The 26,993-nt window shown below is 36.2% G+C and overlaps 1 protein-coding gene across 32 annotated transcripts in view; it reads right to left on the reverse strand.

Annotated features, from left to right (window-relative positions):
- Rims1 (regulating synaptic membrane exocytosis 1) overlaps positions 1-26,993 on the reverse strand; it is a 501,635-nt gene that overhangs the window by 131,499 nt on the left and 343,143 nt on the right. For 16 of the 32 annotated variants that reach the window (XM_031367021.1, XM_031367027.1, XM_031367031.1 and 13 more), the window contains 11 exons: positions 25,404-25,450; positions 22,650-22,762; positions 18,610-18,740; positions 16,754-16,925; positions 16,496-16,649; positions 15,436-15,507; positions 11,160-11,316; positions 10,300-10,425; positions 8,709-8,771; positions 5,231-5,305; positions 4,265-4,354 (listed from right to left, as the gene is read on the reverse strand). In XM_031367021.1, coding sequence (XP_031222881.1) covers positions 4,265-4,354; positions 5,231-5,305; positions 8,709-8,771; positions 10,300-10,425; positions 11,160-11,316; positions 15,436-15,507; positions 16,496-16,649; positions 16,754-16,925; positions 18,610-18,740; positions 22,650-22,762; positions 25,404-25,450 — 1,200 coding nt within the window. Of the gene's footprint in view, positions 1-4,264; positions 4,355-4,815; positions 4,930-5,230; positions 5,306-8,708; positions 8,772-10,299; positions 10,426-11,159; positions 11,317-15,435; positions 15,508-16,495; positions 16,650-16,753; positions 16,926-18,609; positions 18,741-22,649; positions 22,763-25,403; positions 25,451-26,993 lie in introns of all 32 variants that reach the window. The other 16 variants (XM_031367028.1, XM_031367033.1, XM_031367032.1 and 13 more) reach the window with 4 other exon arrangements.

A 26,993-nucleotide genomic window follows, 5' to 3' on the forward strand; every position in this document is an offset into this window, starting at 1 on the left:
CATACCATAAATGACATGTTAAAACAGAAACCACGGCCAAATGAATCAGTGGGCTGTTCAAGTGTGTATTTTCATTATGTAAGACCTTCTCATATTATTTATCCTAATCTTGATTTATGTACCTTAAGGTTCCTTTTTTAATTACTACATATATTTCACTACGAAATAAATTTTATGATGGTTTAGTTCATGTCAATTCATAGTGCTTGACTTTTTGTAGATATGTCCTTCTCGTTGGGACTCATTCAAGTGTGTCCTCCCTTCCGATTTAAAGGACCAGCCACTGAGGACTTTGCCATTTCTGAATTCTTTCCTAACCAGGCTGGCTTCAAAGAGCAAACACGCCAGGAAATGAACTTTGACATTTGCCTGAGGTTGGGGTGGGGAAGCTCATTTTGTAACGGAAACATCCTGTGCTTCCGGAGTTGCTGAATCCCTAGCTTCTTGGCTAGCAAACTAAACACTATGCAAACTCACTCGTGGCTTTTATGGCAATGGTGTAGATCACCCATGTTTCTCCCTTCGTGGATCTAACTCACAATTGGAACCGCATTTAGTGATGCAAGAATAGAGTGTTAAGAATATTACTTCAAATTAAACATGAATTAAAGAGAATAATGCTGTCCACAGACAGAAAAAAATAAATATATCATGTGCTCTCTGATCTCAGAGGTTTATACCACTGTGAAAGCAAGCAGTTCTAGATAAAGATAATAGTGGCTTAATTAAAACATGACATACAGATTTAGACTTGCCTGTGGTTTTTCATTTTGGTTTGTTTATTTCTCCCTTCCTCTCTTCCCTTGTCTACTTCCTCATGCCTTTCTTTCCTTCCTTTCTTTTGAGAAAGGATCCTACTATATAGCCCTGGCTAGCCTGGAACTTAATATATCAACTAGGCTGACCTCAAATTCAGAGATCTGCCTGCCTCTGCCTCCCAAGTGCTGTGATTAAAGACTAGACCACCACATATGGCCACAGTTAATTATTATTATTAATATTATTTATTTATTTATTTATTTATTTATTTATTTATTTATTTTGGTTATTCGAGACAGGGTTTCTCTGTATAGTTCTGGCTGTCCTGGAACTCTCTCTGTAGACCAGGCTGGCCTTGAACTCAGAAATCCGCCTGCCTCTGCCTCCCAAGTGCTGGGATTAAAGGCGTGTGCCACCACCGACTGGCTCACAGTTAATTTTTTTAAGAAAAATTAATCAATGTAGGTGATCCAGAAAAGGATCAATAGCTATTTAGTAGTAGTCGGTTCTTACTGAAGAAGTTTTAGATAAATATCACCAAAACTTTTAAAGAATTAAATAATTCTTTTCTTATTTTTTATGTTTTCATTCTTATTGGTTATTTTATTTACTTACATTTCAAAAGTTATCCCCCTTCCCAGGTTCCCTTCCATAATCCCCCTATCCCCTTCCCCATCCCCCTGCCTCCATGAGGGTACTCCCCTACCTACCTCCTATTCCTGCCTCAGAGCTCTAGCATTCCTCTATACTGGGTCATCAAGCTTTCACAGGACTGGGGGTGGGGTGGGGTGGGGTGGGAGGCAGTGATGCCAGATAAGGCCATCCTCTATTACATATCCATCTGGAGCCATGTGTCCCCCCATGTGTACTCTTTGGTTGGTGGTTTAGTCCCTGGGGGTTCAAGGGGGTCTTTTTGGTTGATATTGGTGTTCTTTCTATGGGGTTGCAACCCCTTCAGCTCCTACAGTCCTTGCCCTAACTTCTCCATTGGAGTATTTAAGAAAAAGTTAAGACCATCAGGGTAACTCCTTCCCAATCAGGGAAGAAAACAATTGGCCTTAGTCTGACAGACAATTATCTCTTATAAGCAAACCCCAAATTGTGTTAGTAGGAGTTAGTAGGGATAATTCACTAGCTATGGCCATATTGTAACATATTGTTTTAATCTTTATTTCTGAAATCAAGACTACATAAAATGAAGAAGCATCTAACCTCCTAGAAACTCCCTTTCCAAACAGCATTACTATATGCAGGACGCAGAGGGACCCAAAATGCCTGCAAGCCTTAGCCGAAATGCCTAAGAAAGAGAGCACACTGCTAATCACTCAAATGGCTAATGAAAGCCGCTGTGAGATATAGGTTCTGTTTTGAGAATTGCATCCTGTGTTAACACCAATCCTAACTTGTTTTAAAATTAGGGAGGGTACGTGAGGAAATGGTAGTGAGTGGTATAACAAACCTTAAGCCAGAACAAAATGAGTCAAAAATCACTTAACTCTTAAACTTTAAGCAGCATTTGGGAAGGCCGTGGAAATAACAGTACTACCTTAAGAAAATGAAATTGAATTTTATAAGAATGTTTGGCAATTTGTCATCTCTTTCTCTCTGTCTCTCTGTCTCTCTGTCTGTCTCTGTCTCTGTCTCTCTCTCTCTGTGTGTGTGTGTATGAGAGAGAGAGAGAGAGAGAGAGAGAGAGAGAGAGAGAGAGAGAGAGAGAGAGAGAGAGTTTCTAAGACTCCCTCCTGGTAGGTTCTGCACATCCTCCCAACAACTTTACAGGCATCCTACAAAGAGAACAGTTATCACTTTTAACAGCTGCAACTGTTTCAAAATGTCTCAAAGACATATACACAAAGGGATGATGTCTTTGAAACAACAGGCACCTACAATTTTAGCATGTATGATTCCTTGACCAAAAAAAACAAAATCTTACTTTTTTAGTAACCAAATGACATCACTACGTTGAGAAGCACTGATGATATTGTGCTTTCCCCATGTTTTGATGAATCTTTTCTTTCTATTCAACATACAAAAGTATAGGTTTTTCCACCCACTTTTTGTCTTACACGATTAGCCTTTGTGTATATAAATTTATATATAATCAGCCTTCTTATATATAGATAGCATATTATTTGCCTGCTTGCATCTAGGTTGTATATATAAATTAGCCTTCTTGTGTGTAGACTGGCCTACTTTAAAGGTATATTTTGAAAAATTAAAAAAAATGGATATGCAAACTTGTGAACACTGTAGCTTCAGTGTTACAGGGTCACACACATGAGACTTGTGCTGTTCAATAAAGCAGCCAGGTGTGTTATAAATAAAATATTCATGGCTTACCATGCAAGTGGGAATACACGCCATCTTGCTCACAACTGTTACTGACATGTCATAAGGATATGTAATGCTAGGTTGAAGTTTGCTTGACATTCTATCATGGATATGGAGAAATTTAAAAGCACACGCATGTGCTGTACTCAACTGTATTGTTACCAGTGAGTACCCATCTATTATTTAAACAAATTCAGGATAGTGTTACTGTCAGAAAATTTCAGCCCTGATAATCTGACCCTTGTTTTAATACATATCACAAATGAAATATAGTAATATGAAAAATGTTAAAGTATATTGATCTTTCTAATTAGTTGGGGGAATAGGATGGTATATGGCAAAATGAAACCATAAGATTATTTCAGTTCTGGTTTCAGCATAATGTACAGTTGTTTTCACTGGAAGCGTTAAAACTAATGCAAGTGGTACAATACAAAGTAATTTTGTTTTGACTACTGTAAATTTTACACTGATTTATAATTCAAAAGAGGTCTGTAGAATAATCTTCTGAAGATCTACTGTTTAATTCCAAGAAATAAATACCCTACAGGCTACAAAGATTACTAGGAAGAAAGCTTAAACACTTTCTGAAAAGGGTTACATTTGGTATACCCAAACGTTTTTCTTCAGGGTTTACAGAAGTAGTTTATAAAATTCCTTTGAATGACATCTAACTTAAGTTAGAGTAGGTTAATTTAAAAAGTGAAAAGGTAAATATGGTTTATTTCAACAGAATTTTTATTTTGAATTTATGGAAGATTATTGTAAGATCCATAAATCTTATTTATTGATACAACTAATAGGGAATCAATGTCTCCCCTTCAAGTCCCTCACTAACCGGTGGTCTTATCAGCATACTGAAGGCTTCTTGAGTCACAGAATCAAGACAACTGGACAGCAACAGAAAAGAAGCGGCAGCCGGAAGCAGTTACAAGTTACATCACAATATTGCAACAACATTCATAGAAATATGCATATGTGTGCGTCACACATATCCACATACACATATCCCTACACAGATGTGTACTAAGAGAAGGGAAGGTGGACAGCAAGAAAGCGGGCATGAGTGGATAAATCTGCAAGACTCACATAAAACAAAAACAAAGTGATTGAAAAAGAAAAGAAAAGGTCACCGTACAAATGATAAGAAATTCAGAAAGTCTTTATTTTATACCTTTCTCGTTCTGGTGAATGCAAACTAGTATCTGGTCTCAAGCAGTTGGTACTAGCACTCCTAGCCCTGTCAAGAGAGGGCTGCAGTTCACTAGTGCATTACATCCAGTGGTAGAAGAGAAAGACAAAGGAAAGAAAGAAAGACCACGTTAGAGAGGAAAGCATAAAATAATGTTCTCGTTACACAAAATGTCGAATCACCATGATTCAGTTCATAAGGGTGTGAGAGAGCCACAGGATGACAGTGTAAACGTTTGTTTAGAGACTAAACAAATATTATGCTTAAATTGCATTGCATAATTTTTTAAAAGAAAGAATCTCAGTCTAAAATATGACACTAAGTCACACCTACTTATGAAAACAAAACAAAAGAAAAGAAACTGGATACAGGAAGCATTAAAAACAAAATGCCTAAAACTTCATTACCAAAGACAGATGCCACGCCAAAACAAAATGAAGGACATCGTAGGAGAAATAACTGTACAGTTCCACTCTTCTGGTTCATGGCATTAGACAGGGAAAGTGGGCAGGACCACCTCCTCATACTCTGACCTAATGGCTAGCTCATCAGAAATTCTCAGCATTCTTGAGCTATAACAAGCATGCTGAAGGGGAATGTCCTGTGTGGTCACTGATCTGGTCTTAGTATGTGCAGGCAGGACTGTGCTTCACAAAATAAAGTCACACAAATAAAACGAAATGAAATTAATCACTATAATTAAAATAAACATGTAAAACAAGGAAATAATAATGAGCAGAATTCTGACTTCTGAATTGTACGTCATTGGGGCAATTATTCCAGAATGTATGTTTATAATCAAATCAGGTTTAGATAGGTTTAATGAGGCACAGATATACTGGACATTAACTCAATGTGTAAGGTAAATGACATAGAAGAATTCAACTTTCTTTTTAGTGGTTGGGGTTGGGGATGAGTCCAAGCAGAGCTCACTGCTGTGGCTCTTACCTGATGCTCCATCGATAGTTGTTCTGTAATAAAGGCATCTTGGGTGGTAATATATTAGAGTACCTAACAAGATCTCTGGAAACAGCAACACAAACAAGCAGGAAAACAGAAAAATAAATATGAAATAAACTTCACTAAAACATTAAAAAAGAACTGGGAGGCCTATCCGAAGCCAAGTAAAAGTATCCTTACTAGTTAGTGTTTTCAGATGTGTCCCAATTATTATTTCAATGCAGGATCAGAATTAATAATATATGGTCAAGTTATTCCCTGCTACTCAAAATTATAATATAGTCAGCTTATATTGGGAAACATCTGAGAGGTTCGAGGCAGTATACACCAGTTGTGAGAGCAGTACTAACACTAACATAAATCCCTGGTTATACTTCCTATGGGGAACAGAACAAACTCAGATGTAAAACTAAAAATCGTTGTTTAATTTTGGAGTTAAAACAAGACAAAAAAATCAAAGAAGGGAAATAATTAGAATTAAATGGCAGAAACAAGACCCAAATTTGCTGAGTTTGTGTAAGATATATCACGTAGCTGGACCTTCCTATAAAGGGCAGGGTAAATCTAGTTAATTAATCTAGTATTTTTTTTTTTACGTAACCTAATAATGTTCTATACTCTTCATCACTAGTTACAAAAATGCATCATCCATTTCATGGCATAAATATGACAAACCAACAGAGATGCACATACCCCAGACACTAAGTATTTAATAATCTTCTGGCATCATCGGGTTTACACCAATGCTCACACGAGAGAAAAATACTCTGAATCCTTAATTTAACAATGGTTTATAATATTTCCAGTCATGGATGATGAAAAACAACACAGAAATAGAATATTCAACCTTCATAAACCCTCTTCTCTTTTTGTCCCCCAGAGTGGGCAATGACATTTAATGGCAGGTTTCTATAAAAATTTCCAAAGGAATTGCTTCAAAAGTTTTTGGTTTTGTTTTGTTTTATTTTCCAGGAATGTTCTAATCAGGATCTACACAAAATCAGAAACAAAATGGAAAGCAGCATAAACCTACTGTGCAGACATCTTGGCTGTGAAAGATCCTGATTGAAATCTGAAAATTCAGGTAAGAACTCTAAGCCTATTTCTATATCAACAATATGGGAGAAATAGCACCAATTATACAGGGTGCGGTGAGGTTTAAATGAATAACATTTATCAAGCATCCAGGTCATTCTGAGGCAGGTATTTCATGTCAACTACACCACCTGAAAAATTTTCCATGAAGGATTAAATTCATGATGAATAATTTGCCAGAAATTGATCGATATGAGATTGATTTTTAATATGTTAATTTAAAAATATGCATGGTAAGGGTTTTAATTTGTAGTTTTCAAATTCTGTTTAAGTTGCAAATTATTATTAGTGCAATTCTTCAGATAATCAACTGTTAAGTCTGTGAAATAAGACTATAGTCAATGTAGTAAGTTTTATTTTGAAAGCACCACTTAAGAATTTGGCCATAAAAACATATATTGCTAATACATTTCTAAAAATTATATGAAATATATCCATACAAATAGGAGATTATATGTGGGCATATCTTTACCCAAGTATAGATTAAATACTTTTATAAATACATGAGTAAGAATACAGAAGATATCAAATATATATATCCACATACATAGATTTGTACTCATGTTTTTTTTTTCTGTTCTTGGACATTTAGTAGTGAGTATTAAGGGGCAGAGGAAAGGAAAAGTTTTGAAAACGCTGGAATTAAAAAATAGGTATTACAATGCAGTAGTAATTAAAAAACACAGTCATCAGTTTTACTAGGACCAACACTACCATTACAAAAATAACAAGAAGTGGGCAGAGAAGTCAGTTGTAACACTGGCTGTGCAAAGTGCATTTGGCTGGGAATCCTGGTTTTCCTACATCTGTGAAGGTTGTCAATGGCCTTGATCAGCCTCATATTTACATTGATCAGTTTTCATACAATACACAAGGGAAGATGACTCACTCCCTAAAGACCTACAAAATCAGTATGCAGATTCAATCTATTAAACAATAAGATGTGGAGTTTGGTCTTATTAATGGAATGGTTTTGTTAAGGATGAAATTATATAAAATGATGCATCTAGAAACATATTTTTGCAAGACCTGATATAAAGTAAAGAAAGGATGCTCCTTTTATTTAGACTACTGGTATACATCTCAGGTGCACATTAGATACATCTATAAATAGAAAAGGCAGGTATATATACTTTTTCTATATAGTCACATAGACAAATTAGGAGGAAACTTACAGAACTTGTAAACAAATCACCGTTATGTAGAAACATTTGCTTGAATGAGCAGCTAATAGGCCTGGACAGTTTAGCATATTAAATTAAGGTAATTTAAAAACACTTATAATTTTTTATTTTTTTCATTAGTTGATAGGTAAAACTAACATTTCCTCGCTTTTTCATGTGGTCCTAAAAAACAAGTTCAATAATAATTAGTAGCTGGATAATTTTAGACATCTAAATTTTAAGTAAATTTTGCCAGCCCTCTCATGATCATGTATTTGATCAGAACCACATGTTCCACAGGGATGTCATGAATTCTGAACTTGTTCTGCATTTTAGATGTGACATTTGATCTTCTTTGCTTTAGCTTTTTAAAATTATCATTTTATACTTGCAAGCATTTTTGCTCCTTCAGCTCATTTATTACTTCTTGACATAATGTTGACTTCAAATAACTGTAATGATTAGCTTGCTACAATCTACGAGGAACCACTAAAAAGTGATTCTCACCAGGTTTGAAATCCAAGGTATGGGTCTAACATACAGCATCATGCTTTAAGCAAGGTGTATCCTGTACTCATTCTCCCAACTCTAAGTGGTACAGCCCTGCTGTATGTCTTCATGGGAAAGTTTGGTTTGCAGCATATCTGAATGACTAGAGGCAAGGGGTTTAAAGAACCTGAAGCTACACCATGAAAAATGAACTGAAAACATTTTAATAAAAACAGACAGCACAACAGAACACAGTGATAGCAGGCTGCAAAAGAAAACATTTAAAAAGCTAAAGCAGCATGACCATAATCATGAAAACAGTTAACCTGCCATGCACAGAAGATCAGCAACTTCGTGACTAGACAGGTCTTGGAGTCCACATGTGGGTAGGGTGAGCTCACAATGGGCATTTGTAAGCTGTACTGTATAAACTAGTTCCTTGGGTTGAGGGACATGAGAACATTTCCAAAGAGAATCACCCAGGCTTTGGGATTCTGAATATACTGAGGTCAAAATGGTCTGCTTTACATGGGAAACATTACAATGTTTCTGAAAACCTTGCATCACCTCCACATGAAATAATGTCACTTTGTTTAATGGTTGGGGAATTCTATGTGTAGCAATAATACTACCAAGGGAGAGATGGAAGAGTAGGAGGAGGAGTGGAATGGAAAGGGAGTCATTACACACAGTCACCAGAACCAAATCCCTGTATTTACCTGGTCATGTGTAGGCATTCTGCACTTCGTCCTCGTTTTGCTCTGGGCAGCATAAGAAGCTCACTGCACAGACAGGATGGGTGGTGAGTGAAACGGATAGATCATGGGGAGGCAATAGATGACATGGGTTGTGCCAATGGTGTGCCAATGAGAACATGAAAAGGGGAGAAACCAGATTGTCTGCACTAGCATGTTTGCTTGAGGAGTTAAACAAAAAAAAAAAAAAAAAAAAAAAAAAAAAAAAAAAAAGAAACTGACAGCATTTAAAAATTCAAACAATAGAGCACAAACATTACAGTCGAAGTCCTAACTGTTGCTGACTTACTACTTAGTGATGCAAAATGATTTCCTAAAATGCAAAGAGGAAGAAAAACAACCATCCCCCCAAAAGGTATAGGAACATATTTCCAAGTACAGTCATTTCAATAATTAAAATGCACTAGTTTGACCTTTCAGATATTAAAATGGAAACCCAATTGTTTTATTTCTTTTTTAGAAACTTAGTGACATAATCATTTCTTTGTAATTTGCAGCCACTGAGAATATCATATTGGGTTTTTCTTAACTAGGATTTTTATTCTAAAATAAAGAAATTTCTATGACTGAGTTATTTTAATTAGATTGATTGCCTTGGCCACTGTAGCTCTTTGCTTACTGCCACCTCCCTACATTTATTGGGGCTCAGATGGACTTTGGCTATGCAGGGCTCACTCACTCACTCATTCAACTGGGCAGTATGCAATACTATTTCTTTGACCAAGTCTGTCCCCAGTACCTAATGGGATTCACACTTGAAGGTAATAGCAGCACTTTCTATAGAAACTGAAGATGCTCAGTTTGGGCTCTATGTCCTTGAGACCATTACCACCTTCCTCTCTCTACTTCTCCCTGAACTTTCTTTCCCCCACTTCAAAAGGCCAGAAGAGAACATTCCAATCAGCTTTAACTCAGTCCCTGCAGTACATTGAGGCTGATTCCGTACATCCCTGTGGTGTCTTTGACAAGAATGCCTGTGGGCATGAAGAAAACTGTGTTTATCCACAAAATATTTGTTTATCAATAAACGCAGAGCTAATAATTGACACTTCCATAAAATGATCTACCACCATACTTTGCATTTCACAGACATCCACGAGTAGACACTAGATAAAAGAAAGTGGTATAGAACAAAAACATCATTGAAGTTTTCACAGTCTTCAGTAGAGACGACATTTCAGATGACCATTACCAGAAGCATTTTAATCATATAAACAATGTATTTTTTAATGACAAGAAAAACTTTTCAAATATGTGACCCATGGAGAAAAATATTTAAAAACTGCTCACATAGCCTTTCTTCTACAACTCAATTCAAAATCTAAATCAATGAAGCTTCATAGCTAGGTAAACATGACTAAAAAATACGAGTACTGCTATAACCTTGACTGATTATCTTTGAGAGTTGCAAATGTGTGAGAAATAAAAGCTGGTGGGAGAGAAGTTGTTTCGAATGATGGTGCAATTTAACTCATTCATATATCGCATTGCAATATTTGCATATATTAAATCAGAACAAAGACTGTAGTATTGAGATTCTACTTGGGAAAAGTACCTGTCTGGCTCTGATGAATACTGGCTTTCCACGTGTCTGGATCTGTGATCGGCCGGGCTTCGGGAGGCATCATGGTGTCGGGTTGGAGAACGTGACCTTCGTGTTGGATGAATTTCATCTAAGCTCCTAAAATGTGCCACAAAACTTCATTTGACAAAGCATGTTGTTTTCCACAAACAATCAACAGAGTAAGAGGAAATGGACAGACTGTAACTGGCTAATACATGGCCTGTGTTAACAGTGTTGATATCACACCCAATCCAATGAAGTAAGAGAACACAGTGTCATTTTTGCCCATGTTTCATTTTTAATGACATTGTTTTTATTGATGTAAAAGAATAACTATTATTGTCATCAACGTAATTACAGATCCAAAAGTTATGTTCAAATTCAGATGAAATAGCATGTGTGTGTGTGTGTGTGTGTGCGCGCGCGTGCGCGCACACACACACACACACACACACACACACAGAGAGAGAGAGAGAGAGAGAGAGAGAGAGAGAGAGAGAGAGAGAGAGAGAGAGAGAGAGAGAGAGAGGACACACACACACAGAAGGGGGAAAGGGATATCTTTCAGAACTTAAACTGATACAAAGAGATAATACTAAACCACTTCAAAATATATTCTCCTTTCAGGAAATTGTTATTGTTTAGTTTTTGCTCCTCCTGCCCTGGCCCCGCCCCTGCCCCCTGGGACAGCAAGGAACCCCTGTGGGAAAAGCAAGGGTGAACTAATGGCAAATGGTTTGTAACCATCATTTCATTGCTACTGATATACCACAAAATGCACTGTGGTATAAGAAAAGAACGTACTGTCAAGAGCATTAAGCCCGATTAGAAGATAAAAGCTCCAGACCTACCTCTGTAATGGCACATTTGGTAAACGTGAACGAGGCCTTCCCTGATCATCGCCGCGATGAGGAGACACGGAACGAGAGCGGTGATGTGTAGTTCTTTGCTGCTCTGGCACTGTTAGCGTGGTACCTTTACTCTCTCTAGCACTAGCTCTATAACCCACTGACAAGAGCATACAGATAAAACTTGTTAGTGCTTTTTATGACAGTAACAGAGCACAGCAATGATGAAATTATATCAAAGCAGCCATCGACCTGCTAATGTTAGGTGCCATGCAATCTGTATAGCCTTATCTCCCGCAGTTTTACGGATATAGACAGAAAGTGTAAGATAAAACATGCATCAAAACACGTTACATTTAGACTCAAAGCTAACATGGAGATAGTAAACATTGACATGACAGTCTATGCCTCAGACATTAGGATGAGTTGGGGCACAATTTTAATATCAAGAATGGATGAGTTAGTGGGTTTTCAGCAACATCAACCAAGCAGCGAGAAAATTATAGTTAATACACAAGTCAATGATTTGAAATCTGATGTTTCTTTTAATTTAATTAATTTGAATTGTTCTGTTTTTTCTTTTTTGTGTGCTGTTTACATGCATGTGTGCAGGTGTGCGCGCAGTTATGCAGCTTCTCTATGCATGAGGATGTGTGTGCATGTAGAGGCCAGAAGTCATCATTAAGGATCTTCTTCTAATCGTGTTCCACATTATGGAGAAATGGTCTTTCATGGATTCTGGCGATCATCTATTCTGTTTGGCTATCTGGTCAGTGAACTCCAGGCATCCTCCTGTCTCCACCTCCACAGCATTAGGTTCACAGGCACATGCCACCATAACTGCCTGGATGTCTGCTGCACACTTTACTGACTTAATCAGCACTCAATTCCTGAACCTTTCTTCTAAACGGGAAACCATTTAGTTGCAGTAAAAATGTAGTCCTTACAAAAGTATTCTCGTCATTATAATTGAAAAGGAACACATCCCGCATTCATTTTAACAGATAAAGGAGAATAGATAATTTCCATTACAAATACTGATTGTGAATTTTGCAAGAAATAAATACAAATTTCAGTGGTAGGTCGTGTATGAGTAGAAATCATGGTGATAATGAAGCAGAGAAATTAACACTGTGGAATCATCAAATCTATACCAAGTATCTAAAACTACCTCTTTGGTGGGTTCAGGAAACATTAACGAACATGGTTAACCCAACTGCATAGAACACGAGCTGTGATGGTCTTGGAATAAAAATGTGAGTGTGTCCTTTCTGATTATATGACAAAAAAGTCATCCAAACTCCATAACTGCTTACAGTTTTAAAGTGGTGTTTTTATGCATTTTATGATGCTCATTAACTTTTATCAGTGCAAGAAAAATAGACAACATTGTGTGGTTAAGGAAATGGAACTTCCATTTACAACTGCTTAAAAATTACACGAATCATGGAGACACTTCTCAGCTGGAAAACTGAAACCATGCTTTGTTTTGTTTTTATTTCTTCTTCTTTTTATTTCTTACTCACTTTAAAACTATGTCATCAAACACCACTTGCAAAAACAAGTTGATGATTAGCCATCAGCTAGGTTGACATGACTGTACCATCTGTCAGTAAATTTAAGGCATGGAGGATATGTTTAAGAAAGAACAATTGGACAGTATTCAGGCGAAAAGAGCTCACCTCCTTGAAAATCTGAAATGACCCTAGAATAACAATATAATCTTAATGGTATAGCTTTATATATATACTCATTTATAGTCCTTTGTCAAACAATAGTGGTTACTCTTATTCTGAATATGTTGTGGAAAAAGTCTTTTTTTGTCAACAAAAATATTACTAATGAGTTAGCATGTACTGAATAGACTTCATATTTTAAAGAGGGACAATTGTATCAGTAACTGAATTCAGTGTTTAAATCATTTAAACTTTAAATGGCATCAATTGGATAAAATAATGGGACATCAATATTTAATTAAGATTATGCCAATCTCAAAATTTCAGTGATTGTCAAAGGTATGTAAATTGGGTCTTTATAATTACTATAAAACGAATAGTGATGTGTTTTAAAAGAACATGTAATTTTTATTGAGTTACATGTATTATGTAGCTTAAATATTTGTATTATATACTTAAATATTTATGTATTTGTTAAGAAAGGACTTTATGAAAAAATAAGTATTATCCTAAAGCTTTATAGATCCTATGTGCTTTTAGGAAATTTCTCTCAGGAGTCATAAACAACTTGTGACTATATATAGAGAGTATACTAAAGGTAATGTGCATAATTTTAGTGAGTCAGAGTCACTACTTTATGCTGTGTATGCTGTAAATTTTAAAATCTTACTTTATATTAAGTGATCATATTTCTATATACATTTATATTAATAATTAACCTATATCATTCTTATTTACACTTTTATTTTAATTATATTATAGTCACTTCATTATATAAATCTAAAATATACACATTAATATTTACCAGTTACTCTGCATTTATTTTTTGATTATTTGATTTTCCAGATTTTAATCCTTAACAGCATTCAGGCTGGCTACGTTATGAGTTGGAAGAGGTAGTTCTTTAACTTTCATCTAAACTTTTAAAATTCGTTCAGTTATAAATTAGGTATTTTATTCTCATTTCCGGAACTTACTGAAATGCTCCAAACAACAATTTGCATATGAGTTTCATTCTTCTTAAGCAGTTAAAACAACTGGTTTATATAACCACAGGAATACAGATGTTCTCCAACAACCAAGTCTCATACTTCCTCACCACTGGTGTATTTAATAACTACTACAACATTTAAGCATTGGTTTTTGTATAACAAAGGGAATATGTGTCATTCATTAGACACTAGAATGACTAATATATTTAGTAGAAAATAAAGATATATGAGCAGTGGGTACATAAGCCATGCTCACTATTCAGAGAAAGAGAAGCTTAGCACTTAAGTAAATGTGTTTAGTTGGCTCTTCATTCATCCTCTAATACCTCATTTAGAAAATGAAAAAGTTAATACAACATGAGAAACACCCACAGCAGTAATGTTAAGGCTGACAAATCCCAATGATTATTTGATTATTTTCTTAACAGTAATAGTCTTATTCCTTTTGATTTGAATATGACAAAAAATTTACATTTATAATCATTTTTAGCAATTCAATTTCATTAAATTTTGTAATTTTATATTCTATGTGAGATTGTGTTAAGAATGTGTGTGTCTAGCATGGTCCTTTAAAAATAAAAACAGCAAATAGAAAATGTTATCCATCACTATACAGAATTCTTGCTCATAACCTAAGCTAGTTTGATTTAACAATATTTGGACTTTTTATACATAAGTATAAATGACAGATAGCAAATATGTGATTTTTTAAAAATCCTCTGTATTTTTTATCTTATTTTGAATGAAGTTCATCCTTCTAAAATGTCTGAACTCTCTCATAAAGCTAATTCTATAAATTTTAATGAAACCAATCTCCTTAAAATAAGAGCATCCTCTGCAATGAAGACATTACATAAAGGAAGGGCTCACATGCCAATATCGCTCTAATGACTGCCTTTAATCAGTCACAGTTATATATTCTGGAATGCTTCTTGACAAATGTTTCTTGATCTTATGTACACCTGCAACAACTCATGAAAAAATGTAAACCCAAATTTTCAAGTGTCACAAAATGTTGCCAACTTATACATACACAAGACATGTATGTCAAAGAATTAGTGACTCTTTTGAGAGCATTGTCTTACTTCAAGACATACACACAATAGGTATAGCTAGTGAGCACATCACAGAAGCACTGAAAGCTACAGCCATGCCACATGCAATTTTAAACCCTGCCATGCACCTTTCTCAGTATATTCCATGGAAGGCTATGGTATTTTGAGAAATGGGGGTGGGGGGAGGAAAATCATAGAGATACAATATAAAACACAGGAGAATGGAATTGGATGTAATAAGATTAACAGTATCCTTTCAAAACGACATCCACATTCTCACTAATGCTCAGAGCACCGTGAAATAGTGGTTTTTGTTTAACCTAACTTAGGCATCCTTCTAAGGGAGAACTCAACTATAACAAGTTACGAGGGGCATGAATTCAGAGATGCAGGTCCATTTTAGACATTAACAATTTAAGACACAAGTCACCATGGAATAACATAACGCTGATGTTTCTGCACTAAGGACCTCCAGTTTAGCGTCCAGATGGAGCCTGGAGGTGGGCAGCGGAAACAAGCAGAGACAGTGGGTGGAGCCATGCCTTTCACCACGCACCTGGAGGCACTACGCCAATACCATCATCAACCTCATAATCTGAGATGTCACTATCACTGATTCGCTGAGATCCTGCACAACAGTAAGGCAAACAGATACCTCTGTGTGTCTACTTGGTTTATGACATGCAAAGGACATAGTTGAACAAGAATAATTTATAGTAAGTACGGGTCTGGTTTTTCTAGAAAAGTGTTTGTTTCAAAAAAAAAAATACATTTTTTTTTTTTTTTTACAGAATATCTTCCCATATACAATTATATTGAAGGACACTGATGGGATAAAATTTTACTTCTATCCTTCCTCATTTGACTTATATCCTTCATTTAAAATGCTACTCTGAAAGCAGATATTGTAGTACCTACAATTCACCCTGTGTTGCAAGAGGCTAACTTCAAAGGCCCACCATGGCAGCCATTTGGCATGCTTAGGATGCTTAAAAAGCACTCAAGCCCAATTATTAAAACACATGTTTATTAATTATTAATATTAATTTCGAGGATATTATCAACCTGGGACACACTGACATATGATATTCAATGAAAAGGCAAAACAATTTGAATCCAGATTATCAAAAAATGCTTCTGTGTTTTATCTGTTGGATCACATATTTACTGATACCTCCAAAAAATTATTACAAAGGAATGTCCTAATGACCACATGAATAACAATAAACTCATAATGTCATGGTTTAAAATACATATTTCTCACCAAAAAGATTAAAACACCCTGAAAATGGCACAGTGGCCATATATATAGCACCCCTTTACTACAGAGAGAAATCATTCCACCAGTAGATCAATGACTCAAGCCATGGGCAAGGGATGTCACTGGGAGAATAATAGTGTTCATCTCTTACTCTTCCATACCACCTATATTATTTTACTGTGAAACATAAAAAAAAAATAGTTTGGCTGAATCTCTTTTATAGAGATGAACTATTTTTCTGCTAGTTTGCTCTACCATGAAAAGCAACTGAAAATAGATACGTTTCCAGCCTCAGTCTATAGGCAGAACAAGGCAACATAATTACTCTCTGCTAACTAAATTGAATTGAACCTACTTTGTAGCTTTTTGCTGGAGCTCTCTCCATGGATATGCCGCCTGGGCATGAACGGTGATGGCTGAGGCAGAGGTAGTGAAGATTCATCATGTGTCTGGAGTTTATACCAATGGGGCTCATCATCTAAAAGTGCTGTTTCCAACTCTATGAGGATCTGAAACGGCATTTCTCAAATGAAACACAACAAGAAAGTACCCATGACTAGCAGGTACAGCAAAAGCCACAGTAAACACATTCACTTGACACTTTATACATCACCTCTCCGAGAAATTCACTCTCCTCATCCTGTACTCTCGGCTGGTCCCACACGGTAATTTCTAACATTCGCTCTCGAAAATCTCTACGATGTACGTGTGAGTAGACAAAAGTTTGGTTCCATTTTGGCTCTAGAAGTTTCTTTACTGTTTTGGTTCTTCTTTTACTTTTGTCACTGAAACGTCAAAATGTGTCTTCAATGAGCAAGCGAGACACGGTGGGCATGATGCCCTCTGAGGTCATGTGTGACTTCAATCAGTGTTTCTACCCTTTACCCATCCTTTCCTTAAACTAAGGTTATTCTCTGACAACTTCATAAAGTATACACACACATAGTGAATTCTCTTTACTATCTCTTTCCCCTTTCATCTCATCCCATTCCCTATAAACCTCGCCACCCAACTCCCTCCAGGTCCTTTCTTGAGATTCATGACTTTTTATGACATAATGTCATTGTTTAAATGCAGTGCCTATGTGTCTACTGACTCAGGCTCCCCAAGTGGTCAGATAACAGAAGGGGAATGATCCCAGAATATCTGTATCGAATAGTTTATCCATGAGGAGGATGCTTGATCTCCTCCCATCCAGAACTCCTCCCAATCCATGCCTGACTGATGAAGGATCTCTGACCCATGAGATGTGTGTGTGTGTGTGCGTGTGTGTGTGTGTTGTGTGTGTTGTGTATGGTGTATGTATGTATGTGTTGTGTGAGTGTATGTGAGTGTGTGTGTGTTTGTTGTATGTATGTGTGTGTTGTGTGAGTGTGTGTGGTATGCATGTTGTACGTGTGTTGGATGTGTGTGTGGTGTGTGTCACTGTGTGTGTGTGGTGTGTATATGTGTGGTGTGTATGTGTTGTGTGTGTACACTGTGTGTGTATAGTGTGTGTGTATTGTATGTGTATTGTGTTTGGTGTGTGTAGTGTGTGTTATGTATATGTATGATATGCGTGTGTTGTGTGTATATGTGCATGTGGTGTGTATGTAGGTGTGTATGGTGTGTTTTTGTGGTGTGTGTATGTATACGTGTGAAGTGTGTGTGGTTTGTGTTTGTGTGCTGTGTGTGTATGTTGTGTGTCTTTGTTTATGTTGTGTTGTGTTTTGTGTATGTATGTGTTGTGTGAGTTGTGTGTGTATTATGTGGTGTGTGTGTTGTGTGTGGTTTTTTTGTGTGTGGTGTGTATATGTGTGTGTTGTGTGTTGTGTGTGTTGTATGTGTGTGTGTGTGTGTGTGTGTGTGTGTATACACATGCATGTAGCTTTAGTGAAGGCAAACTCTTGCAGGTTTTAGTTCTTGATAGCAAATGTTCTGTCTTGTCAAGAAGTTGGAGATTCACAGCATGTCTACTATTATTACCTTTCACATTCTTTCCGTTTCCTTCTTCTACAATGTCCCATTAGCCTTAGAGGCTCATGTCTAAAAATGTCTTCAATAGGGTTACTTATCAACAATGTCATGAGGTAATGTTCAACCCCAATGCTTCATACAACCTAGGTGTATGCTTTACCATAGAACTACATTTCCAGCCATCCTTTTACTATTTTTACATTATATCATCAAAATGTGAATGGTGCCCAAGGGCATTAATAATAATACTACCTAATATTACTGACTTCAATTACAAATATAAGCAATGGTCACGACATGTACATATAAAGGTACATTTTAATGAAGCAGATCAACTAATTGATATATTTAAAAAGACCATTTTACTTTCAAGTAAAAAGTATAAGACATTGTCTTATGGGATAATGCAGTTTAAGTTTCTAAATACTTATTGTATTTAGAAAATAAGTTCCAGAAAGGAAAATTTTTCCATTAATACAGAAGCTAGTCAACTTTTCAAAATTCATTTATTACCTTCTATCTGGAAGAAAATACATTTTTACATAGGGATTTCTGGGACGCCTGTCTACTCTAGGGGGTAGATCTGTTGCTTGTAGAACATTTACAATCAGCTGATGCCCCACTTTATCATACCACAGCTTCACCTAGAAGTGAAGAAAAGACCATGTTATTTATCATAGTCATGAAATAATATAATTTTTAAATAAAACATTAGAACTCTACTTAAATGATAATATTTTGACTTGATATATAAGGGGATTATTTGAAGCATAACCATTAAGAAGCTTACTTTTGTCTTATTAAGCATTTCATGTCTAACTCATAATGGGCAAACCTGCAGTATACATCTCAAGGAATGGAAATCCAACTAAGTTTGTTCTTTTAATTCTGGGAAAATTAAAATCACCATGGTGAGGGTTTTTTTTTGTCTGTTTGTTTATTTAAACATCATAGACAATAGTTGGTGATCATCAATGGCTTTATTTTAGGATCCTTAGAAGTACTTTCTATGCCAGGTTGTGGTGGCACACACATTTAATCCCAATACTTGGGAGACAGAGACTGGCAAATCTCTGAGTTCAAAGCCAGCCTGGTCTACAGAGTGAGTTCCAGGAAAGCCAGCATACACAAATAAACCCTATCTCAAAAAAAAAACAAAAATAAAAACAAAAACGCAAAACAAAACAAGAGCTTTCTAAAGAGCAAAAAGAGGTAAGCTGAAGGAGGAAAATGAAATATAGTTGATGTAATCATATTGTAATCTCAAAAATAAAAAAGAATAAAACAATAAAGTGTGTTCTAGTGATATGAGCAGCCAAAGTAGGAGTTGATTAAGATCAAAGGCAAGAGATCAGAAAACACATTTACTACAGGATCACTCTGTACCACGCACATTTTTTTGTTGTTTCCTGACATTTTTCTCATTTAATTTTTCATGAATAAATTTTAATAAGCTAGTAACTAAGAGAGAAAGGAAAACAAAGGTGAAGCATAACACATATATGACACTTCAGACACCATGAAGGCTGAGTCATGTTCCGAATATGAAGTCTTCATGCTAGAGCCAAACAGAGAAATACACAGTGATTTCAAGCTATAAAACTAGATGTGAGCACAAAACGCAGAGTGTGAGCTGGCAGCAAGAACAAGACACTAAGCTTCCTTCAATTTTGTCCTTGAAATTAGAAATTACTTTTAATTTTCTGACTAAGTAATAAATTTAAATTCAAATGCTTCGTGGGGATGTGAGAGAATGTATTATGGAGTCCAAATAATAAGATGAGCTAAATTAGATGAAACTGTTCCATCAAAGTAAGGAACAGAATAAGAATTTGGATATGCATGAATCCAACCCTCTGGTTTTCTTTTTATCCAACCAAACCAGGCTTTGACCCATTTTAATGGTATATGTGAAGAGCCAGAGATAAGCACAAGAAACAAGGAAATGCCCAGGCAACAACACAGGTCACATTATTTGCTGTATTACAAAGAAGATTTAAAAACACATGGAAATAATAGTTAGCATAAAATCCTTTTCTTTGACTTATCAGTCAAAAGAAGAGCATCAAGATTGACCACAGAAATCCACACACCACTAAAGAATAAAAAGTCAACTATTCATAGGAAAATCTGACGCAGGATTTCTTTTCAGTTATTAATACAAATATCCCAGTTTCTGTTTTTAATCAATAAGCGATTCTCCACTGTGGGCCAGTTTATTTTTCCATGGTTCCCCAGGTTAGAGTGTAAGCCCACAGGAAATACATGGGTAGATGGGTTCGAGGAGCACCTGTGCTGTCTTTTCAAAAATAAATGTGCTAAGAAGTTAATGTGATTTTTATAATTTAAGTTTCTTAGCTTCAGGTTTATAAAGTGTTTAAGAAAACTGAGTACAGCTTTCTATGAATGTATGTGAACAATGATTTACCCCTGAAAATAGATGTAACATAGCAAAAGCATGGATATTTTCCCAAATCCTACCTACCATTCACCAGTTAATGTTTAGCGTCATTGGCATATTGTGAACACTCTGTTAGGAGCCAACTAGGACAGACTAAAAGGCTAGCAGGCGATCTTCCAGAGATGGTTCACCATGGAACTGCAATGAATGAGCCCTTGGAGGCAAAGCCCAAAAGACAAGTCTAAGAATTCGATTCCTGCTATTGATACGCCTTTCCTGTCCTTTTTAAATTACTATAGCATTCCCTGGTTCTTAGCTCACCCTACTGGGCAGATCTTCTGCAGATCAACAAAGATGTTCTCTCTTCTAGTGAGTCTATACAGACACATAGAGGAATTCTTAATTGCTAATGATGATTCCACAAGAATTGCTAAAGTTCTACTAGCAATTATTCAGCCCTTTATATTAAAGACTGCAATTTGAATACTCTGTAACATGAAACCTGAAATTTGGTCTCTGCTCTTCTTTACAATGCACAGGATAGCTGCACTAAATTTATAATTTAGGAATACCATCCTTTAGGCCATAAAACCATTAACCAAAGGTCATAAAAGGGTATTGCAGGTACAAGAACAGAATATAAACATTGACTAGGTTTATCTGTACAAAACTTTAATGTTAACTTAGACATAAGAATTATTGTTCTATACTCTCTGATGCAGTGGAGGAAGTGATAGATAATGAATCTCTAGCTAAATGAATAACCTTAATGGAAACACATGCGACCATCTCCGTTGTAAATATCTTACCCAATTTATGATTTCAATTTATGTTTAAACATGTGGTGAGCTTTTGTTAATTGGAGGCTTTTGCTCTTTCCAATATATATTCCATATGTAAGTAGAGACATGGAGATGCGCATGTGTAAGTGTGTAAGTATGAGATAAGTAAATTAGAAGGTATATGAGTATGTGCACATGAATGTGTCTATGAATGTATGTGTGCCTATATGTATTTGATTGTGTCAAAGCTCTTCCTTTTGATAGGGTTACTCTCTTCTCCTGGTTCAATAAGTTTTACTGTTCCAGGACTTCCTCTTGCCTAGCCAGAGAGAAACAAGTGCTTCAGGGCAAGAGAGAAAAAAGCCCTACCAGTTAATCCTTTACTTATCCCCCTGCTGTACAGTCAAGAACATGGCAGGGTGACTGCATTTCGTAACATTCTACTTTTCTGCATGTTCCTTGGTACAGAGCAACAGCAGATTCTCTTACGTGAAAGAGAAGAAAATTACTGCAGCTTCTGGCTACAGAGTAACTTATGGTTAAGAGCAGGGACTGCTCTTCCAGAGGTCCTGAGTTCAAATCCCAGCAACCACATGGTGGCTCACAACCATCTGTAATGAGATCTGATGCCCTCTTCTGCTGTGCCTGAAGACAGCTACAGTGTATTTATATAGAATAAATAAATAAATCTTAAAAAAAAAGACAGAGAATAACCAAGCAGTGCAGAGAGTGAAAGTAACATTTGATTTTTTTCTAGTGCTTAATCAAGCACAGAGATTTATAAAGTAAATAATATAGAGTTAAGTTCCCTCTGTGCATCATGAAGCATAGAATTGTAATAAAAGGTTAAGATTTTAGCGCAGAGCAATAAGAAAGAATGAAGTCTCCAGCACTTAGTGAAGCACAGAATGATGACAAAGAGTTAAGTTATTAGCACAGAGCAGTACAATGGAGTTAAAGAGTAAAATAAAGCATAGAGAGTTATAGATAAAAGAAGCCAGTGGTTATCGGGCCCAGAAAGCAAGAGAGTGTTAAGTCTTCAGAAACCAACAGCTTCAACATCCAGCACAGTTCAAAAGTTACAAGGCAAGAGATCATCAATCTTTTGACCTGTGTCTGTCTGACATCTGTGCCTACTTCAGCTCCTTCCTCTAAGGCCAGGCAGAGGCAACATTCAATCGCGATTTCTACATAAATTAAATATGTGTGAGTGAAAGAAAAGCTGAAAAAACATATCACACGGGGATGAAGTTGTTGACAGTGTCAAATGACTATGTGCTCACTGGAGACCCCAGAAAGCCAGATGATTTTTAATGATGCCTTTGGAGCATATATCCTAAGGTCATTCACTGTGTATAAAAAGTACATACTGAGAGCTGCCCTGGTAAGACCTGTGGGGCATCTTTCAGAGCTCCAGGGCTGGTTGGAGAAATAACAGAAATGGAAGGCCTTTCCATCTTCTGAGATTCAAAGGAACTTGAACCTAAAATGAAAATAAGAATGACCATTTGTTAATGTGAGAAATAAATTCTTGAACCAAATGGTAAATGAACCTGTAACTGGTATAAAGCCATAGCCAACACTGTTGGATTAGAATTCACTTTTCATGAGTATCTCTTGGTTTTTGGTCATCTTTATAGTTTATTATCTATTTAAGTGATACAACGATACTGTATTCATTTGCTTCAACATGAAAGACATTATCCACATTTTGAAGGGAGTTGTTCTGCATTGGCTCTATCCTAAAATCCCATCAGTAGACAAGCTTTCTGAATCAGTAACAAGGGAAATGGTACCTGTTGCGCTAGTTACTGTGGCTAATAGGTGTTTGCTACGCAGTGTCTATAGTGACCAACTAATATGAATGGGTATGGAGCATTATCTTAGGACTACACCTTTTACATTTTATCTTAAACTACTGAGAATAGTGTTTCTCCTTAACTTACTGCAGTAATTTTCTTCTCTTTCACATAAGAGAATCTGCTGTCGCTCTGTACCAAGGCACATGCAGAAAAGTAGGATGTTACGAAATGCAGTCACCCTGCCAAGTTCTTGACTGTACATTCACTCAAAACTCGACGAGTACTTTGTTGCAAAATACTGTGGAATCACATAAAGGTATGTTACCCACACAGTTCTTTTCTACACTGTGAACAAAAGCTGTGTCAGCCAAGACTGACTGACTGGCTGATGAGAAGTGCAGTGATGTAGAGATTGGAATGTCAGAGATCCACAAGGTCACTACCTTATTTGGTCTCTCTTTAACCCTCGGAGCAGCCATTTCTTGCCCACTTCTATGACAGAACTAGACTGACAGAAAAAGAAAAAAACAACCTTTGGAATCTAGCTTCAACCAACCCCAATATATGAAGTGTGTCATCACATAGCATTTTGAGCCTGTAGATTAGTTTCCTGTTGTAACTGCCCTTCTGATGTTCCTACAAGTATACTCCAAACTTGCCTGGATTTATGACTTTCTTTGATCTATAAAACTACACAACTTCAAGAAACTGCTTCCATGTTGCAACACAGAATTAGGTAAATATAAACTACGTTCCCAGTCCATGTTCACTCAAGATCAAGAATCAACTGTTTCCTATTCCCTTTAATAAGAGAGCTATGTGTTTTGTTTCAACAGCTCCAAAATGGAGTTTAAATTAAGCCATGTGCAGCATTTTGTTTCCATTTAATTATATGAAATAAAGCTATAAGATAGATGTAAGTTCTCTTTCATTAGGTTCCTTTACGCTATTCCTACCAAATTTTTAGGTCTTAAAATGTTGTTGCTTATAATATAAGGTTGGCTTAGAAAAATAAGACTATTACCAATGTTAACGAGTCTATTATTGTTTATGGAACTCTCCCCATATAAGATGAATTCTGTATTAATATCTAGAGAACAAAAGCCCTGTTTTAATTGAATGCCAATCAGGCTATGAACCAAATGTCATTATCTACAAGTACTGTTATACACCATGTGATTTCATCTCCTCCTGAGTGGCTATATTAACAAAGTAAACACTTCTTCCTTCACCACTGTACCCTAACAGCTGTGCAGCACACCTCTGTAAGTGACCTGTTCTACACCCATGACTTCTAATATCACCTAGGGCACTATTATGTGATGTATGGCAATTGTTTATTAATGTGCCTAGACTGTGCTGCTTATCACTCAAACCGGATAGTCAGGCATTACAAGATTTAGTTTTGTTGTTAATGTTTTGCTTTCTTGAGACAGAGCCTTGCCATGAAGCATGGGCTACTCTTGAACTTGAGCTCCCCTGCATCTACCTTCCAAGATATTAGATTATAAACCCGTGCATAACACCCAGCCAAAAATGTATATATTTTTTGGTACACAGAGTAAACAGATTTATTGTTAGTAAGAATGCAATGTCAGAATGCAAGGTCCTCATCTCACAGATACCAAAGGGCTTGCCTACTGAAACATGGTCAGACATTCCAGTGCAGGCATTGCTTTCCAGGAATGCCAGTTAACATCAAAGGGGGTATTAGTTACATATATCCTGCACCCTAGTCCCTTATTTTTCCCCTGACCAGGGAATCTGAGAGCCTGGCTGCAAGGTCTCAATATGAGAACTCCTCCATCCTCAGACAGCTGTAAGGTCAGAACAGCTCTAACTAAGAACAGAACTTCTGAGATCTGGGCTCTGATTCTCCAAAGTACTGCTTTGCCATCTGCCTCTGGTACTGGGGTCTGAATGCTCCTTGATGCCCCCCCACCATGCTTAGAGCCTCCTGCTGTCTCTTCACAGAGCTAATAACTTTTCTAATAAAGTCTTACTCTGCAGTAATCTGTCTCACCTTCCCTGTCCTAAACACAACACTCCTGATACAACAGCTGAGCTATGACAAGGTTTTGACTTTACAATAAAGGGGAGCATTGAAACAAAGATCTTTGTGTGGCTACCAAAAAAATGGGCAAAAGAAAACTGTTGGTAAAGAAGAATCTTTGAGTCATTATGGCTGCCAAGTTTTGTATTAGTGAAGGCAGTCAAACAGGCATATTAACTCATTTACAATGAATGACATAGGAAAATGATGAATCCTCCTTTGTAATTTAGTTTAATATATTTTTAGTATCAAGGAAATGGTATACTCACTGGACTCCAGGGGAGGATGGGAACTCTCAGGGATCCTGGGGATGTCACTAAAAGAAACAGATACAGTGAAAATCCCTTTAGGGTAATTACACTACCTGAGGCAGCCACCGCCCATTTTATCTCAGTGCTGTGGAAAGTCCTTTTAGGTCTTAACGGATGTAGAAATGAAGGAGAGTTACTATTTAGGTAACTACTAATGTGCATGAATGTGAAACACCACGTAAAAGAAAACTGCAATAAAAACAAAGTTTTTATATATTTAATAGCAAAACTCTGTAACATGACAACAATCAGATTAATATTGTGGATAAAATCACCACAATATTTTTACTACCAAAATGGTAGGTTTTGGAAATTAAAAACAAAAATGCTAAAGGTAATATTTTATTTCAGTTCCAGAAAATTAAAATGACACAAATTTTACAAATCGGTAAATATGCTTCACAAACACATCTGAAAGAGTTTACTGAGCGAAACAGATGGAAATATTTCTTCATAATAAAATGAAATGGTGGATATCATGGGCAAAGTTAAGAAAAGGAAAAGGATGAATTGCTTCGGAAATTAACAATGGCTCAAGCTTGCAACAAAAAAGCCAAAATATTTCATATATGTGCATGTAATATATACATGGCACATAAAATACATATGCAAATATATGCGCTTCATAGAGATTCATAGCTCTGTCCTGGAGTTTGCTGAGGACATAGCTATCCCACTACATGATTAAAATGAGTAGTGAGACCACCCACTCCTGCCACCCTCACAGAATCCTCTGAAAAACATATAAAAGATCACTTGAGCTTCATCTATTATCCATTGAGCCCTTTGTATCCCATCAGAATGCTGGACCCTCTTAGATTGGTTATTATACTATGTAAGACTACATTGTCTCTCCTTTTTCAAAATAATTTTAGTAGTAATTTAAGAAGATTAATAAGATACAAGTATTAACATGGCACATTAAAGTAGACTGGAGTTATTATCAAGAGAATTATCAGCATATCAGTTACTTATTTTAATCACTTACCTTACAACCTAAATTCACTTGGATTTTTTTTTGTTTTTACTCTCATTTCTCTTTTTATTCTTTGAAGCCTCATCGTTACTTTTTGTGCAAACTGATTTTATAATTAGCCGTATTTAAAATTTTTTAAATGATAAAACTTCATTCTGCATATTTTATAAAATATATTGTACCGTATACTCTAATATAATTACCAAATTATAAAATTTCCATGAACTTATTATTGAGATTACTTTACCATTCCTGAAATACAACTTTTTTCACAATAACAATTTCCTCTCCATTCACCTGAGCAAATGGAAACGAATTCTTTTAAAAATTAGGATGCTCACAATTTTTGATCAGAAATGATTTTGGATATCTCACACAGTAAAATTTTACACGGTCAGTTAAAAACTCGGAATGTGGAACTCTGAAATATTTTATGTGCTACTGATAGGAGGAACACAGAGAAGTTGTTTTGAAAATTCTAAAATAGTACCAACTAACCTAGACCCCTCAGAGCTCCCAGCAACTGAGCCACCAACTACAGGGCATACAGGGGCTGGTCTCTGACCCCAGGC

The sequence above is a fragment of the Mastomys coucha genome, unplaced genomic scaffold (genome assembly GCF_008632895.1).
Source record: "Mastomys coucha isolate ucsf_1 unplaced genomic scaffold, UCSF_Mcou_1 pScaffold14, whole genome shotgun sequence".
Taxonomy (NCBI): domain Eukaryota; kingdom Metazoa; phylum Chordata; class Mammalia; order Rodentia; family Muridae; genus Mastomys; species Mastomys coucha.